General features: G+C 54.0%; 1 protein-coding gene across 3 annotated transcripts in view; it reads left to right on the top strand.

Moving 5' to 3' along the window:
* SDK2 (sidekick cell adhesion molecule 2) overlaps nt 1-16,086 on the top strand; it is a 266,484-nt gene that overhangs the window by 203,358 nt on the left and 47,040 nt on the right. For all 3 annotated transcript variants that reach the window (XM_047833518.1, XM_047833516.1, XM_047833519.1), the window contains exons 18-26: nt 123-238; nt 8,426-8,621; nt 8,826-8,924; nt 9,334-9,525; nt 11,058-11,179; nt 11,807-11,916; nt 12,041-12,191; nt 14,723-14,960; nt 15,684-15,799. In XM_047833518.1, the coding sequence (XP_047689474.1) occupies nt 123-238; nt 8,426-8,621; nt 8,826-8,924; nt 9,334-9,525; nt 11,058-11,179; nt 11,807-11,916; nt 12,041-12,191; nt 14,723-14,960; nt 15,684-15,799 (1,340 nt within the window). The remainder of the gene's footprint in view (nt 1-122; nt 239-8,425; nt 8,622-8,825; nt 8,925-9,333; nt 9,526-11,057; nt 11,180-11,806; nt 11,917-12,040; nt 12,192-14,722; nt 14,961-15,683; nt 15,800-16,086) is intronic.

The following is a 16,086-nucleotide window of genomic DNA, read 5'->3' as shown; positions in this document are numbered from 1 at the left end:
GCGAAGCAGAGTCTGCAGACCGCATCCCTGGGTTTGCTCTACTTAACCGGGCAAGACTGACCGTGCTCTCCTGCACCGCCCCCCCCCCCCCCGCCGCCGCCCGCACCTCTGCTCTCCTCCAGTCCCCACCGTCCCTCCTGGCAACGTGCACGCAGAAGCCACCAACTCCACGACCATCCGCTTCACCTGGAATGCCCCCAGCCCCCAGTTCATCAACGGCATCAACCAGGGCTACAAGGTATGTGAGGCCTCTCCTGGCCCCAAGAGGAGGCCCGGGGATTCTCCGAGGGAGGCCACGGGCTGAGGAGGAGGGGAAAGGGGGAGGGATCCCCCCCCCCCGTCCTTTTAAAATCATTGGTTCGAGCCAAACAAAGGATGCGTGGTCAAGGCCAAGGGCTCACGGGCTCTCTCTAAGGCCACTTCCAGGCTTGGGGGGGGGGTGGGTCTGAACACCTCTAAGGCCACTTCCAGGTCTGGACACTGCCCAGTCTGTGACCCAGTGCCTGGGAGTTTTCTCGGTGAGACTAGGGTATAAACGAAACCAGATAGGTTTCGGGCTCAGAAACACCTGGGCATAGCCATGGCCTCAGAAAAATCCAGAATCGACTTCTTCCCGCCAAGCTGTGGCTCTCACAGGCATCCTGCTGGGACACACGTCCTTGGCATAATGTACCTGACCCCACAGAGAGTATGGTTAAGGGCACAGGACTAGGACCCTGACAGATGTGGTTAAGATCCTGGCTCTGGCTGTGCCCCTTGCTGGCTCCCTGGACAAGTCCTGTAAGCTGTCTGAGCTTCCCTCCTTCGATGAATGTTTACTGAGCCTCCTATCCACACTGTTCTAGCTGCTGGAAACCCAAAATAAACTCCCATTTCCTCATTTGTGAGCGAGGATGATAATGACATCCGTCCCTTGGGGTGGAGTGAGGATTAAATGAGATAATACTTGTAATTCGTTGAGCACAGTGACAAACACATTCACGAGCGCTCAGAAAATGATAGTGGCCGTGATGGAAATGTATTCGTCTGATCAGGCTGCCCTAACCAAGTGCCGCAAAAATGGATTTCCTTCCAGTTCCAGAAGCTGCACGTTTTAGATCAAGGTGTCGACGGGGCTGAGTCCCTCCGAGGCCTCAGTCCGTGGCGTGCAGGTGCCACCTTCTCCCTGTGTCCACACGTGGTCTTTCCTCTGTGTGTCCAGATTTCCTCTTCCTAGAAGGACGCCGGCCTTGCTGGACTACAGACCACCTTAATGGTCTCATTTGAACTTTCTTGCCTCTTTAAAGATGTTCTGTCCAAATACAGTCACATCCTGAGGTCTTGGGGGTTAGGACATCCACGTGTGAATTGGGGGGGGGGGAGGGGAGACACGGTTCAGCCCGTGGCAACTAATAACAGCAGCTGTTGTAGTTGCTATCATTGTAACTGTGCTAAAAATCAGGACTTTTTGGGGCTCCTGGGTGGCTCGGTAGGTTAAGCATCCGACTTTGGCTCAGGTCATGATCTTGCGGTTTGTGGGTTCGAGCCCCGCGTCGGGCTCCCCGCTGACAGCTCAGAGCCTGGAGCCTGCCTCAGATTCTCTGTCTCCCTCTCTCTCTGCCCCTCCCCCATTCACACTCTGCCTCTCTCTCTCTCAAAAATAATGAAACATTTAAAATTCTTCATAATAAATAAATAAGCATTAAAAAAATTTTTTTTTAAAATTTGGGATCTCAACGATCCCTTCCTGGAACCCAGACCTTGATCCCACACCTGGGTCTCTGCTCTCACCCCATGCCAACCCCCACTAAGAAAACTGGATTGCACAGTATGCGGTCCACACCATGGTTTACGGCTGTGCCCCCCCAGCCCCCCCCCCCCACAGCAGGTGGGAGGATGGGGTGGGCTCCCTCCAGATGCGGGAGGGGAGGCAGCGCATGTCAGGGGTGGGCCACCAGGGGGCAGGCCGTGAAGGGGAGACACTGCAGGCTCCCAGCCCAGAGACCTGGTGACCTCCTGGTGACCGCAGACACTTCCAGAAGGCTCCCGCACTCCCTCTGTTGCACGTTTGCGCGAGTGGAACAGCCAAGACGATCCCTAGGACTGGCAGCCTGGGCTGTTACTACTGCAAGCTGGGGATGGCTGGGCAGAAAGGGGACCGAGATTAAACCGCAAAGAGACATTTCTGTTGGGGTTGCAAACAAAGGAGGGATGGTCCAGAGCCTGGGGCTCCCCCTGCCACAGCCCTCTTGCTCCCAGGAAGGCAGGGCGCCAGGGCCGAGCAGGGCCGTCCTGGGGCAGGGAGCTGCAGCTGAACGTTCGCAGCGCGGGCTGCCTGGCTGGCTGGAAAAGCCTCCTAATTGGGACTCTGGGGGGAGGCAGCGGAGGGAAAAGGGGAGGCTCGCACTGTGCCGACGAGCTGAGCTGGGAACAATTAGCTTCTTGCTGCCAATTCTGAGTTTTCTTACACAAATTGGGGGCGGGGAGGATAGGGCTGGGCTGCTTCTTTTTTTGAAAGGTTTTTTAAATGATTTATTTATTTTTTTGTTTTGAGAGAGAGAGAGAGCATAAGCAGAGAGAGGGGCAGGGGGAGGGGACAGAGGATCTGAAGTGGGCTCTGTGCTGACGGGCTGTCAGCAGCAAACCCGACGTGGGGCTCGAACTCATGACCTGCGAGATCATGACCTGAGCCTAAGTCAGATGTTCGACCGACTGAGACACCCCTGGTGCTCCTGGGCTGCAGATTTCTAAGGCAGGTGCAAGTGGCCGGGAGAGTTCAGGCAATTCAGGCCCAGACAGAGTAGGAAGAGGCCACAGAGGCTCAGATTCAAACTCCGGAGCCTATGCCTTTTCTTGCATTAAAAAGAAAATGTGTCATATGCGTTCATGGTAAAATGGTAACTATAACTTGATTTTTTTTTTTCTGAGTACAGATGGATATAAGCAGGCATTTTGTTTCTTCTTTGGCCTTCGGTATCACAGGGAGGAAAACAGCAGTGCCTGTCCCTTCCCTTGTGTACCTCCAACGAGAATGGACGCCCCCCACCCTCGCCTTTTAATTGTTAAAAATTTTCCAACATCTACAATAGAGGGAAAACCGTAATGACTTTAGTAGAAGACCACAGTGTATCCTGACGTCAGCAATTACCGGCTCGTGATCAAACGTGCTCCTTCTATTCCCCAACCCTCTGCCTCTCCCCTGGAATATTTTTAAGCAGATCCCAGGCCACTGTATCCTTTCCTCCCTAAATATTTCTGCAGAGAAGTAGCATAAAGCCTCTGTTCAAAAGACAACCACAGTAACCACACTGTCATCATTGTGCCTAAAAATATCAAGCCCCCTTGCTATCGTCAGATATTCGGTCAGCGTTCACATTTCCCTGATCACCACATCATTTCTTTTACTAGTTGGTTTATTTGCTTCAGGGTCCAAATGAGGTCCACACGACCGCAATTGGTCCGGTTTTTTTAGGTCTCAGCTGATCTATAGATTCTGTCTCTCCTTTCTCTCTCTCTTTCTCTTGTAATTTATTTAGTAAAGAAACTTAATCATTTGCCCTATCGAATTTTCCACAGCCTGGATTTTGCTGATTGCCTCTCTGTGGGGTCATTTAACACATTCCTCTGAACACTATATTTGCAGTAAATTGGAACTTAGAACTAGAGGCTTGATCAGATTCAAGGTTTGATGATTTGTTTTGTTTTGTTTTTTCCAAATATCACCTCCTAGATGGTGTTGTGCATTTACATCAGAAGGCATAAAGTCTGGCTGTCTCTCTTGCTATTGGGTGGTGACCATCGATCACCCTGTGTGATCTATTATTATTTCGGTAGGGTTGCGAAGTGGGGACAGTCAAATATCATAATTTCTCCTTGATTTATTAGCTGAAACCCTTTCCAGTAGAAAGAAGTTTCCCCTTACCAACTTTTTGGTTACCCGAAGGTTCAGTTCATCTAGGGAAAGCGTGGTAAAAGTTTAGTCCTCTCCCATCACTTAACCAGTTTTCAGGAAAATGAATGTGATTCCTTAGCATTTTCTAAAGTGACAGATGAGTCACTTTAGAAAGGGGGGGGGGGGCATGGGATGGGAGGGGGGGCATCTTTTTGTCTCGTTTTTGGTATATTACTATGTACTTAAGGATTTTTAACACATCTGGTATGTTTCAACCCACTGCCATTATTATTTGTGATGATGCCACATTGACCCATCGTTGGCCTCTTTGGTTGGGGAGTTCTTTTGACAGGGCCCCGACAGTCCGATAGCTTCCTTGCAGTCTGACAGGATGGTCCAAGCTGTCCCCAATTCCTGCACTGTCCCTGGGATCAGCCACATCTTCAGAGAACCTTGTCCTTTCCAGGAGGAAATGGTAGTTAGATACCAAAATCTGGGCGTCAGAGGTGCTCCTTGTTCTAGCACTGGATGCCATTTTCAGGCTCCGTTAACGGACAGCTTGGAAATAATGCTTCTTCTCCGCCGCCCCCCCCCCCCCGCCTCCTCCTCCCTCCCTCTCCTTCTTCTTCTTCTTCTTCCTCTTCTTCCTACCCCCCCTGTTCCTCCTTCTCCTGATGAAACACATACTGATACTTCCAACTCAATTTCAGGGCTATAAGATCTTTAGTGATCTTATTGGCCTTTGTCTCTCTTTGCTCCACACTGAAAATCCAGTACCTACAACACCAGCATAAGTACCTGTCTACTTTACCCCAGAAACACCCACAACACTTTCAGAACAGTAATACCACCGCAGTGACTACCGAAATAGTGTCCAAAATAGTGTCCGATTATTTGCAGTGCTTTCCCTTCCTAGGGTATATCCCGCTCGGGATGTACTTCACATGGCTGTGCTACAAAACCTCTGGAAATAGTTTCTCTCTGTGTAATTTCGCTACAGCTCAATACATCATTAGCTTCGTTTGTTTCATTTCGGTTTTGATTTTTAGGGGTTGATTTTTTAATTTAATTTCGTTCTGTAACTATGGAACATATTTACATGGTTCCGGCGTTAAATCTACAAAGTAAATTCAGAGAAAGCCAGCCTGAATTCTGGTCCTTTCCTTCCCCATAGGTTTGATTTCTTTTTGCTTGCTTGTTTCGGTTTTTCTTTTCATTTCTCTCTTTTTTTTTTTTTTTTAAGTTTATTTGTTTATTTTGAGAGAGAGTGAGTGGGGGATAGGCAGAGAGACAGGGAGACAGAGAATCCCAAGCAGGCTCTGCTCAGCGCAGAGCCTGACATGGGGCTCGATCCCACGACTGTGAGATCATGACCTGAGCTGATGCCAAGAGTCGGATGCTTAACTGACTGAGCCACCCAGGAGCCCCTAGTTTCTTTAACATAAACAAATGCATACATATATAAATGTGTATCCTCTCCTTCCTAGATAAATGGCAGCGTTCTCTACACACTTCTTTCCATCCCGCTTCTTTATTTACGGTATATCCTAGGGATCACTTCACAGGAGTAGGGAGATTCCTGGTTCCCTTTTTGACATCTGTATTGGACTCCATCAAGTGGCTTTCCCATAGTTTTGTCAACCAGCTCCTCAGGGATGACATTTGGATTGTTTCCGGTCTTTTACTATAATAAACATTTCTGCAGTGAAATAGCTCTGTGCCTATATATCTTTTCATATTTTTCACGTTTAACTTTGGAATAGATTCATAGAAAGGAGGTTGCTGGATCAAAGGATAAGTGTACATGTAATTTTGCCCCTCTTGCCAAATCCTTCCATTATCTTTTTTAATTTTTGAATTTAATTTCTTAAACAGGAAGTATATTTACGTGATTCAAAAGTAAAAAGATAGATGTGTAGCAGAAATCCTGCATTCAGTTCCAGCTCTTCATACGCCTGCTTCTGTCCCACCCCCGAAACTCTCCCCACTCCTGGCAAATGCTGTTGTTAATTTCCTACGAATCCTTCCAGAACGTTCTGTGCGAACCCATGCACATGCAGAGAGAGAGAGAGAGAGAGAGAGAGAGAGAGAGAAGGAAAGACAAAAGGAGAGGGAAAGAAAATCTCTCTACTTTTTTGCTAGCTCCAGTAAGCTAGCAGGCCATGTAATAGCATCCTGCTCTCGGAGCCCCGTAGCACACGGACTCACTTCATCCCTCCTCCTGGCAGCCGGCAAGGCAGCTATCACTGCTCCCTGTAATAGCCTGAGGCTCGGAGAGGTTGCGTGACTTTCCCAGGATCACACAGTAAGTGACAGCGCTGGGTTCTGCTTTTCTTCCTCCCTGCTTTGGATGCACATTCTGCTCCCCACACGTAAACACACGCTCCGACACCAGCACCCTTCAATGACAGGGCTTCCACTCTCCGAGGGGGCGCTGCCTGTCCCAGGAACCTAGATCGGGTGCTTTTCCCCCAGCACGCAGGCTCCAGTACCCCCCACCCATGCTGAGGACAGCCCGGTCTGTTGGACTCTGAGCCCAACGGCCTGATAGAGTAAATCAACACCGACCCTGGCTAACGAGAGCAGACACGCAGACACCCCGACGCTCACCTAACAGCTGTGTGGACCTTTGAGAGACAGGCCTCCATCCTGGGTCTAGGGGTGGGAGGCCCACAAATCTGAAGCCAGCCCCTGGCCGGTCCATGTGCACCGACCAGGCCCAACCTTCGTGGCCCTCAGTTCCCTTTCTGCAACAGCACAGGGCTGTGATTCCCATCCAGTCCTTGCTGCGATGATGCAATGGGACTGGTGGGGGATGGGCTCACCCCAAGGCCAGATGCAGAGTAGGAACTCCTAGCAGAGCTCCACCCGGGGCTGCCCAGAGCCCACCTCCTTTCAGGGAATAGGAGGTGCAGAAGGCAGCTGTTGTCCTGCTGGCCTGAGGGAGAAGGCTCCTGACCCCCAGCCTCCTCCTCTTCAGACCCAGCTAAACGACTGGCGGCTCGCATCGCAGAGTAAATATTCCGAAGCAGCCTTGGTCCTGCCGCCATCTTGGGCTTCGGGCCTGGAACCATAAGATGGTGAAATCGCTCAGAAAACCACCCAGCCGTCACCCTGGGCGCTTCTGGGTCATTTTTGAAGACGGTTCCCAGTGATACTGTTTTAAGGCACCTATAAAGAGATTCTTTGTCCTTTCTTCCGGAAATAACGGTCGTGACTATAATTGGCCTGAACCCAATAAAATAATATTTACCCAGATTTTGCACTTGCTGTGGAACACACCACACAATTAATTCTAATGGCGTAATTAATTCAAATTTACATTAATTAAATTAAATTAAAACATTAAACTTGTTTCTTAATCTACTCCAAAGAAGTTCGGCAATTTAATTGCTATGAAACAAGATAACCGCAATAAGGAAGATATTTAACATACTTATTAAATGCCACTTAGTATTTCTGATTAGTATTTTTAGGGTCTAATTAGTGTCTAATTAACTTGCTATAGGCTATCTTTTCACAATACCAATTAAATTTCAAAACATCCTTTATAAACACGCGGCCACAGAAAGAAGATGAAGCATTGTTATAGGGGCGAGTTAATCAGGAGACATCAGTGTGGTATTGTTTTATATCTATAAATACCGGTGCTTATTAAAACTCATCAAGTATTGCTTTTCACCATTAATTGCTAGTTAATCAACTTCAAATACACGAGGAACTCTCTGAGACCAGCTGTCATTGCTGGAGACAGATGAAGGGCCCAGAAACCAGGCGTGTGAGGGGACAGTTCAAGAGGCAAGAAGAGAAGGAAAGGGAGGCAGGAGGCACGTCCATTCCAGGCGGGGTGTGCAGAGGGAGGGCAGACAGGAAGCCAGGCTGAACCTCCAGACGGGGTTTTCTCGCTGAAGCTCCACCTCCAGGTCGTGGAGTCCCTCCAGTCCCTCCAACTGAGGCACCTCCAGTCCCTCCGACTGAAATCCCAACTTGGAACTAGAGGAAAGGGGTAGCTGAGGAGGCAGTTCTGGGTGGCGGGGGGACCCCAAGGGAGACCCTGCCCGGCCCAGAGGGAGAAAGCCATAGGAGCCTCGGTATTGGAATCAGAGCCCTTGAGCTCCCCACTGGCTGTGTGCTATAGTGGGAGTCACTGAGCCTCTCTGAGCTCATCCGTAACACACAGGGCGGGCTCCACGCTCAGAGGGACCCCCCTTCACCTTGCATTTCTTAAAACTTGTTCAACGAGGGGACCCTCCCTTTTCACTTTGCGCTGAACCTGCAAGTTCTGTAGCTGATCTGGTAAAGACCTCCCTCGTGAGAGACCGCTCGTGGAGAGCAAGTTCGCTCAGTGAACGAACAGTGCCCCAAAGCAAACTCCCAGAGGGACAGATGCTCGTGGCCTGTGGGTGGCTGCATGGCCACCCCTTCCCGGGAGGAGGGACCCTAGGGAGCTGGGCTCCTAGACTCTCTCTGTCCATTGGCCCAGACTGTGGGAGAGTGCTCGGCCTCTTCTGGAACGTTCATGCTGCCCTGCCTGAATTGCCGGCCTCTCCCCAGCTGATTGCCTGGGAGCCTGAGCAGGAAGAAGAGGTTACCATGGTGACTGCCCGACCCAACTTTCAAGACAGCATCCACGTGGGCTTCGTGTCTGGCCTGAAGAAGTTCACCGAGTACTTCACCTCTGTGCTGTGTTTCACCACTCCCGGAGATGGGCCTCGGAGCACCCCGCAGCTGGTGCGCACCCATGAGGACGGTAGGCACCGCCCAACCCCTGCGGTCCCTGGCCCCTACCACTCCCCTACCCAAGAGCCAGGCTGAGCGCTCCAGGCACAGGGGGATCCCGCCCTTGTTTCCCATCCTGGGGTGCCCCTGGAGCACCACTGGCCGTCTTGAAGACAGTGGCCTCTCTCTGGATCTGATTGGCATTGGGTGGGGTGGGGGTCCTTTTGGGGTACAGTGCCTGGACCTGTGGGACACCTGAGCTTCAGTGAAATCCTAGACACCTCGCTGAAGGTCAGCTGGCAAGAGCCAGGAGAGAAGAATGGCATCCTCACAGGTAGGCATCTCGGTGTTACTGAACCAGGGGGTGACACAGGGCCATCTAATCCATCCCCCCGTCTTTGACCAGTGCTCGTCCAAAACCTCCCAGCAGACCACTCTTTCTTAGAAAGTATTCAGAGGAGGCTCTCAGCCCATCGGCGCCCGGGTCAACCCAGCTCACCTGCCACAGGCCTCAAGCGGCCGCCATGATAACTCACCCCCTCCCACGGTCCCCACCCAATAGAGGCATTCCACCGATGTTACACCTGGGGCCCCAAGCACGATGTCCCCAGCTCCCTCGGCCCCATTGCTATCAACGCATGTCTAACTGCCACACTAGTGAAGAAGGGAGAAGCAGAGGAAGAGGGCCAAAGCCAGCTTTGGGTCACAGCCAAGCTCATGCCACCACTCGGGGCTCTCCCCAGGGTACCGGATCTCCTGGGAGGAGTATAACCGAACCAACACCCGAGTGACCCACTATCTACCCAACGTGACCCTGGAGTACCGCGTCACAGGCCTCACTGCGCTCACCACCTACACCATCGAGGTGGCCGCCATGACCGCCAAGGGCCAGGGCCAAGTGTCTGCATCAACCATCTCTTCCGGGGTGCCTCCAGGTGGGTCCCCCCTCTCAGGGGCTCCTGGCCTCTTGGGGTTCTCCTAACCAAGAGGCTTCCCTTTTTCTCAGGAAAAACTGGCTTACTTCCCACAGAGCTCTCCCTGTCTTGGGTCCACAGCCCCTTGGCTTTCCCCCCAGAGCGGGCTTCTCATGGCTCCAGATCTCTGGATGGAGGCTCTGTGGGCTCACTGCCTCCTTCCACAGCTCTCAGGAAGGATAGTCCCCCAGAAGACCCCATCCCTGTCTCATCCGCCCCCCCCACACCAGGGGGGCGGTGTGGAATCAAGCCATGGTATCTCTGATTCAGGGGAAGAAGTCTCACTGTCCCCCAGAAAGTCCAAATGGGATTCCAACCAGTGGAAGTGTTGGTTGGGAAAGGGGTAGAATCAGGTGGGAATAATTTTTAAGGTTTTTTTTTTAATTTATTTATTTTTGAGAGAGAGAGGGAGGGGCAGAGAGAGAGGGGGACACAGAATCGGAAGCAGGCTCCAGGTCCCAAGCTGTCAGCACAGAGCCCGACATGGGGCTCAAACTCACAAACCATGAGATCATGACCTGAGCCGAAGTCGGCCGCTGAACCGACTGAGCCCCCCAGGCACCCCTAGGTGGGAATAATCTTAAACAGCTTGTAAAGAACAAGCTGAGATCTGCTCTCAGCCCTGCCCCTGCCAAGCTGTCTGCGACCTTGAGCAAGTCAAGTGGCCCCTCTGTGCCTCAGTTTCCCCATCTGTATCTATGGGAGATGGACTGGAGAACCGCGTGGTCCTGGCTGGATCTGTAAGTTATGCTTATGACACCTGGTCAGAGTCCCTCAACCTGCCCCAAGAAATGGTTGGGGTAAACGAGCTGACTCGGTCAACCCCAACTGACAATAACCATAATCCTGAGAAGCAGTTATGCCTGGAGCTAAGTGCTGTATATACATCAATTCATTCAGTCCTCACAACGCCCCTGAGGCGGATGATATTATCATCATCATCGCCATTTGACTGAGGAGGATACTGTGGCACAGAAAGGTTAGGTGACTTCCCCAAAGACACCCAGCGTGGAAGCAATGAAGTTGGATTCCGGAATCCGTACTCTTTCTGTTCGTCCTGAATCCCAAGGCTTCTGGTCAGAAAATAGGGGCTGCCTCCTGTGCCCACCCCTCCTTCTTGTCTTCTTCAGCCTCAGTTGGGTTTGGGAGGGCTGAAATGGGTTGTATGTGGACGGAGAGGAGGATTCTTTCTGGAAGCCTTCGCATGCCCAGCTCCTGTTTCCTAGCCCGGTCAGCCTCCCCGTGGCCCCGTGGCCCTGAGAGACCCTCCCAGCCCCCAACGCTGTGTCAGGCCCCTGGTCTGGACACAGAGCCTGCAATGCAGGAAGAAGGCTGTTGGAGAGCTGCAGCCTCAGCCCTGCTCTTCCTAGGAGGTTTCTAGAGAAAGGGTGGCACACGGCCCCTCCCCTGCCCTCCCACCCCCGCCCCTTCCTCCCGTTCCGTGTGGAAGGACCTTCTCCTCACCTGATCTCCTTGCCTTCCCTGTTTTCCAGAACTCCCAGGGGCCCCCACCAACCTGGGCATTTCCAACATCGGCCCCCGCTCCGTGACCTTGCAGTTCAGGCCAGGCTATGATGGCAAAACCTCCATCTCCCGCTGGCTGGTAGAGGCCCAGGTAAAACCTGCCGTGGGGGAACCTGCAGCCCGGGCAGCCGGCTCCCTGGCCTTGGGCCCGCCCGTGCTCTTGAGTGCCACTCATACGCGTATTTACATCCAGATGCATCTCCATATGCCACTGTCAGACGGCCCAACACACCAGAAGTGCCCACAGTCCCCCATACCACCCCATTTCCCCTGACCGCCATACACACACATAACCGTAAGTGGTTGAGCCTCCGCTCTGGCTGCCCCCGGGCCGCATTTATAAGCTCCAGCACCTGTGCTGCACCCCCAGAAAATTCTGATTCTCAGTTAGCTGGGGTTTTAGGGTGCACAGCAGAATCACCTGGCGAGCTCGTTAAACACACAGATTCCTGGGTAACAGCCCAAGGGATTCTGATGGGCTGGGTCCAGGGCCAGGCTGTTGGCGTGGGGGGTTTCTAGTAAGCATTTCACCGTATTCTGATGCAAGACGGCTTGGGGGGTTTCACCTGAAGTCATGTTTAAGGGCCTGGAAAGATGGTGACCCCACTTGGCGCCCCTCCAGACCTTCTGCAGGCAGGGCTTGACCTCTTAGAAAGCGGGGCACCGAACATCCCAGCCCCACAGGCTGGGCAGGTCTAAGAGTATCTTCCTTTTCCAGGTAGGCGTGGTTGGGGAGGGAGAGGAGTGGCTGCTGGTTCACCAGCTCACCAACGAGCCCGACGCCCGCTCCATGGAGGTGCCCGAGCTCAACCCCTTCACCTACTACAGGTACCAGGGCAGGACGCGGCGTTGGGGGAGGGGAGCAGGGGTGGAAACTGCCCAGACCGGGACGGGCTTTGGCCCTGAGGTCCTGCTCTCGTCGTCTGGCTCACTCCCCACCCCCCCACCGCAGCTTCCGAATGCGCCAGGTGAACATCGTGGGCACTAGCCCACCCAGCCAGCCTTCTAGAAAGATCCAGACCCTCCAGGCACCCCCTGACATGGCGCCTGCCAACGTGACCCTGCGCACGGCCAGTGAGACCAGCCTGTGGCTCCGCTGGATGGTGAGGCTCCCCCAAGGGCAGTGGGGATGAGATGACTCCTTGGTCCTTGTCATCCTGCAAAAGTCATTGCCCCTAGGTCACATCAAAGGTGGGGCGGGGGGTGTCCACCAGAATACCCAGAGCCCCCTTCTCTTTTCTTTGCACCTAGTATCTGGTAAGGTGCCCAATCATCAGTCTTAGCCAAATGAACAAATCCCCTATGTGAGAAGGAGCTAGAAAACGCTGCGTCACCAGGTGACAAGCATTTTACCTGTTTCCTTCCGTTTAATCCTCCCAGTAATCCTGTGAAAGACACATTACTATTGACATTCACAGCTAAGAAAACCGAGGCTCAGAGAGGTTAGGAACTCGCCGGGGCCACACAGCTCCCAAGTGGTGGGTCTGAGGATCAAATGTAAGTTGTCCCGTCTGCACTGAGTTCGAGAGTGAAGGGTTGCTTCTGAGGTCGAGGGGCAGGTGAGGGAGACCATCCCCACAGGTCAGGGTTACCTGTGAAGGGTCATTACCCCAGGTGACCCTACGCAAGGTAATAATCCGAACATGCTGAGGTCTTCCTCTCCTGCCGGGCACTGTTCTGAGTGCTTTACTCAAAGTCAAACCCAGAACCCTCTCCACGGGCTTGTGACAGCAGAGTGATCCTGGCCCCTACTTTACAGATGAGGAAACTGAGGCAGAGAGAAGTCAAATAACTGACCCAAGTACCCTCCCACACACACGTCCTCCCACATCCTGTAGTTAAGAGCAGGGCTCAGATTCCCAACCCGGGGAGCCTGGCCCCCAGAATCCACAGCCCTCACCACTGAACACACGGCCGTCCCATCTTCCGGAGATCGGGAGAGGACATTTCTCCTGATGCCTTTCCTCCAGGACAGCATTTTTCCGACCGCTGCCCCCACAGAGCAGCAAACCAGGAGGTTCTAGGACCATACAAGAATTCTGAGACCAGGAAACGTGGGGAACAGCACCCACACGGCCCGGCTCCTCTCCTTAGGGAGCACTGGGAAGAACCTGCCTGACCCCGCATCACCTGCCAGCCTGGCCACATAACTCTGTCTTATTTCCACGTGAGATCTCTTACCACTTACGCAAAACACAGCTTTGCAAACCCCCATGCTGTGGGATTTACTAGAAAGCCGTTACTCCCTTTCGCTTAGGTGGACGCCGGATAAAAGGAACTCATGGCACCATCAGTCCTGGACCAACATTAGTTATTAATTATGATTCCCCTCCCAGGGAGCCGGCGCCGAACAGAGCGATCTTTCCATCCAGTTCAGTGGCCCCGCGTGCCACGGGCAGGCCCCCCCCCAAGCACGCGCAGCCCCTATTACTGTTTGCCCACCCCCTCCCTTCCTGGGCCCCCCTCCAGCCCGGCTCCCTGCCTCCCTCCTGCAGCTCTTCTTAAGGTTTCCAAACACTAAAAGACTATAGAGTCTGATGCCCAGGGGGTCTGGAGGAGGAATGAAAAGGCAATTGCTGTACCGTGCGGGGCCCCAGGCACCTCCAGACCCTCTTAATGGTGCACGGCCCGTTACCTTTCCCTGGCAGGTAAGGAAGCGTGAGCTCTAGGCCCATCGATTGCTGTCTTAATGGTCTCTGGTCGGCTTCCCTAAGTGTCTGTAGGGGCAGGGCCTGGCAAGAGGCAGTGAGAATGTAGGGAGTGAGGCAGACGCTGAGGAACGGGAGGAAGTGGGTCAGAATGTGGGCAGCCTGTGGACCGTGGGCTCTTCGGAGCCCCTGGGGAAGCAGAATGGCAGGGAGGTGAGGGCCTGAGGGCACCCGCGCCCCAGCTCTGCCACCTCCAGAGAGAATCTGAAGGCCGAGTCCGCAGACCACAGTGCACCCCTGCCAACCTGCACACACCTCCCCAGCTTCTCAACACCGCCCAAGTTCCTCCAAATGACCTTGAGCCAGCAGCCACAGCCCCACAGCCTAGGAAAGGAATCCGTCTTTTCTCTTGGCTGAAACTGAAACCAGAAGGAGGAGGCTGAAAATGCAGCAGGAGAAACTGAAGTTTGCCGATGGAAGGACTTGACAGAAACTGGTGTCCCATCCACGCTCGAGATGCTGTCCCCCCACGCTGGCTTCTCCAAGGGCGGGCATGAGCTGAGACCAGGCATGTTATAGGCAATTAAAGAAGTGCATGTTGGCAGCCTAAGCGAGGGAGTTAAGTGATAAAGACAGCCAAGGCCAGAGGTGCTGTGCTCATCAGCGTGTTGGACAGGCAGCCTGTGTGGGTCTGCTCTCCATCCGACTCCCTTGGCCGGGTAGCAAGTTTCCCATGCGCACAAGAATGGCTGCTGGTGCATCCTTAGAGCTTGGAGCAGAGAGACAGGGAGATGGGGGGAGCCGCCAGAAACACAGACTCACGCAATCCAAGCCGCACCCAGCGAGAGCGCCTCCCATGGGCACCGACAGGTTGGACGGTGGGCACGTTAATCCCGTAGGGCTCCCCAAAAGAGGGTGAACAAGCCAGAGAGTGCCACCCCGGGTGGACCCGGCCTCAGCAGCTCTGCCGCCCTGCCTTCCCGCAGCCTCTCCCAGAGATGGAATACAACGGGAACCCCGAGTCGGTAGGCTACAAGATCAAGTACAGCCGGGCAGACGGCCACGGCAAGACGCTGAGCCACGTGGTCCAGGACCGCGTGGAGCGCGAGTACACCATCGAAGACCTGGAGGAGTGGACAGAGTACCGCGTGCAGGTCCAGGCCTTCAACGCCATCGGGAGCGGGCCCTGGAGCCAGACGGTGATGGGCAGGACCCGGGAGTCAGGTACCAGCCACACCCCTGTTCCCAGCAGCCTGCAGCGGAGATACCCCCACCTTTGTCTCTCGGCCCTCCGGGCCTTCCAAGGGCACAAAGGCTGAGCTGTTGTTCAGAATAGGCCCAGGCTCACTTTCCTGTTTGTGCTCCGTGTCCTGGCAGAACACTCTCTGTTGTTGCCGTGTCCCCCAGCATCTTCTCACTGCCCCCAAAATCAGGGGGATCCCACCTCTGTGGGTGAGCCAGGCAGTCTGCACCTGCAAAGTGCCCATCTCTCCGCCCTCATCTTCAACCCTGACACCCGGTAGTGCCTGCAAGAACCTGAGATGGGGAGGTCAGATTAGCTCACAGAACATTCCAGAAACAGACAAGGGGTCACCCACAGATTATGAACCCCCAGCCTTCAGGCAACCCTCATTCATCCACATGTGGTTCGCCCCTTGGGGCGGGGGGGGGGGCGATTGTTGACACCTTTTAAAGGACATCCCTCCCCATCCGGTCCCTCCTCACGCTTCACTGCTGCACAGGCTGGAAGTGGGGTCACATCCTCACGCTGGCCTGAGCTAACGTTGGGGAGACTAATGGGAAACCAGAAGCAACATCCGTGATGTTCCAGAACCAACAGGGATCACTGCAGGATAATTGGCTACTCGGGCGCTGCCTGCCACACTTCCTTCCCGTGTAGGGCCGACTGTGTCGTGAGCTCCTGTCTGGTCCCTTTCTCTCCCTCAGTCCCATCCTCTGGTCCCACCAATGTGTCTGCACTGGCCACCACCTCCAGCAGCATGCTGGTGCGCTGGAATGAGATCCCCGAGGCCGACCGCAATGGGCTCGTGCTAGGTTACAAGGTGAGTCCTGGATCCCAGGACGCCCCGTCCAGGGTGCCCTGTCCTCATGACCCCTGGGGCCCAGGTCTCCGCCTTCTGCAGTGGATACACGGGGGATCCCGGAGGCTGTGCTCCGGTCGGCATGGCAACCAAGGACTCCTCCCTCAGGACTGGGAGGCTTCCAGGGAGGCCCAGGTCCTTGGGGAAGCTCCCTCCCTCCCTCCCCCAGAGTCCCCGAGAGGCCACGCTGGCTGCCCCAGGCGCACTCAGCCCCTTGGGCCCAGTTCCCATTATCTTCTATAACTGCT

The sequence above is a fragment of the Prionailurus viverrinus genome, chromosome E1 (assembly GCF_022837055.1).
Source record: "Prionailurus viverrinus isolate Anna chromosome E1, UM_Priviv_1.0, whole genome shotgun sequence".
Classification (NCBI taxonomy): Eukaryota; Metazoa; Chordata; class Mammalia; order Carnivora; family Felidae; genus Prionailurus; species Prionailurus viverrinus.
This window is presented reverse-complemented; position numbering and strand designations above follow the sequence as displayed.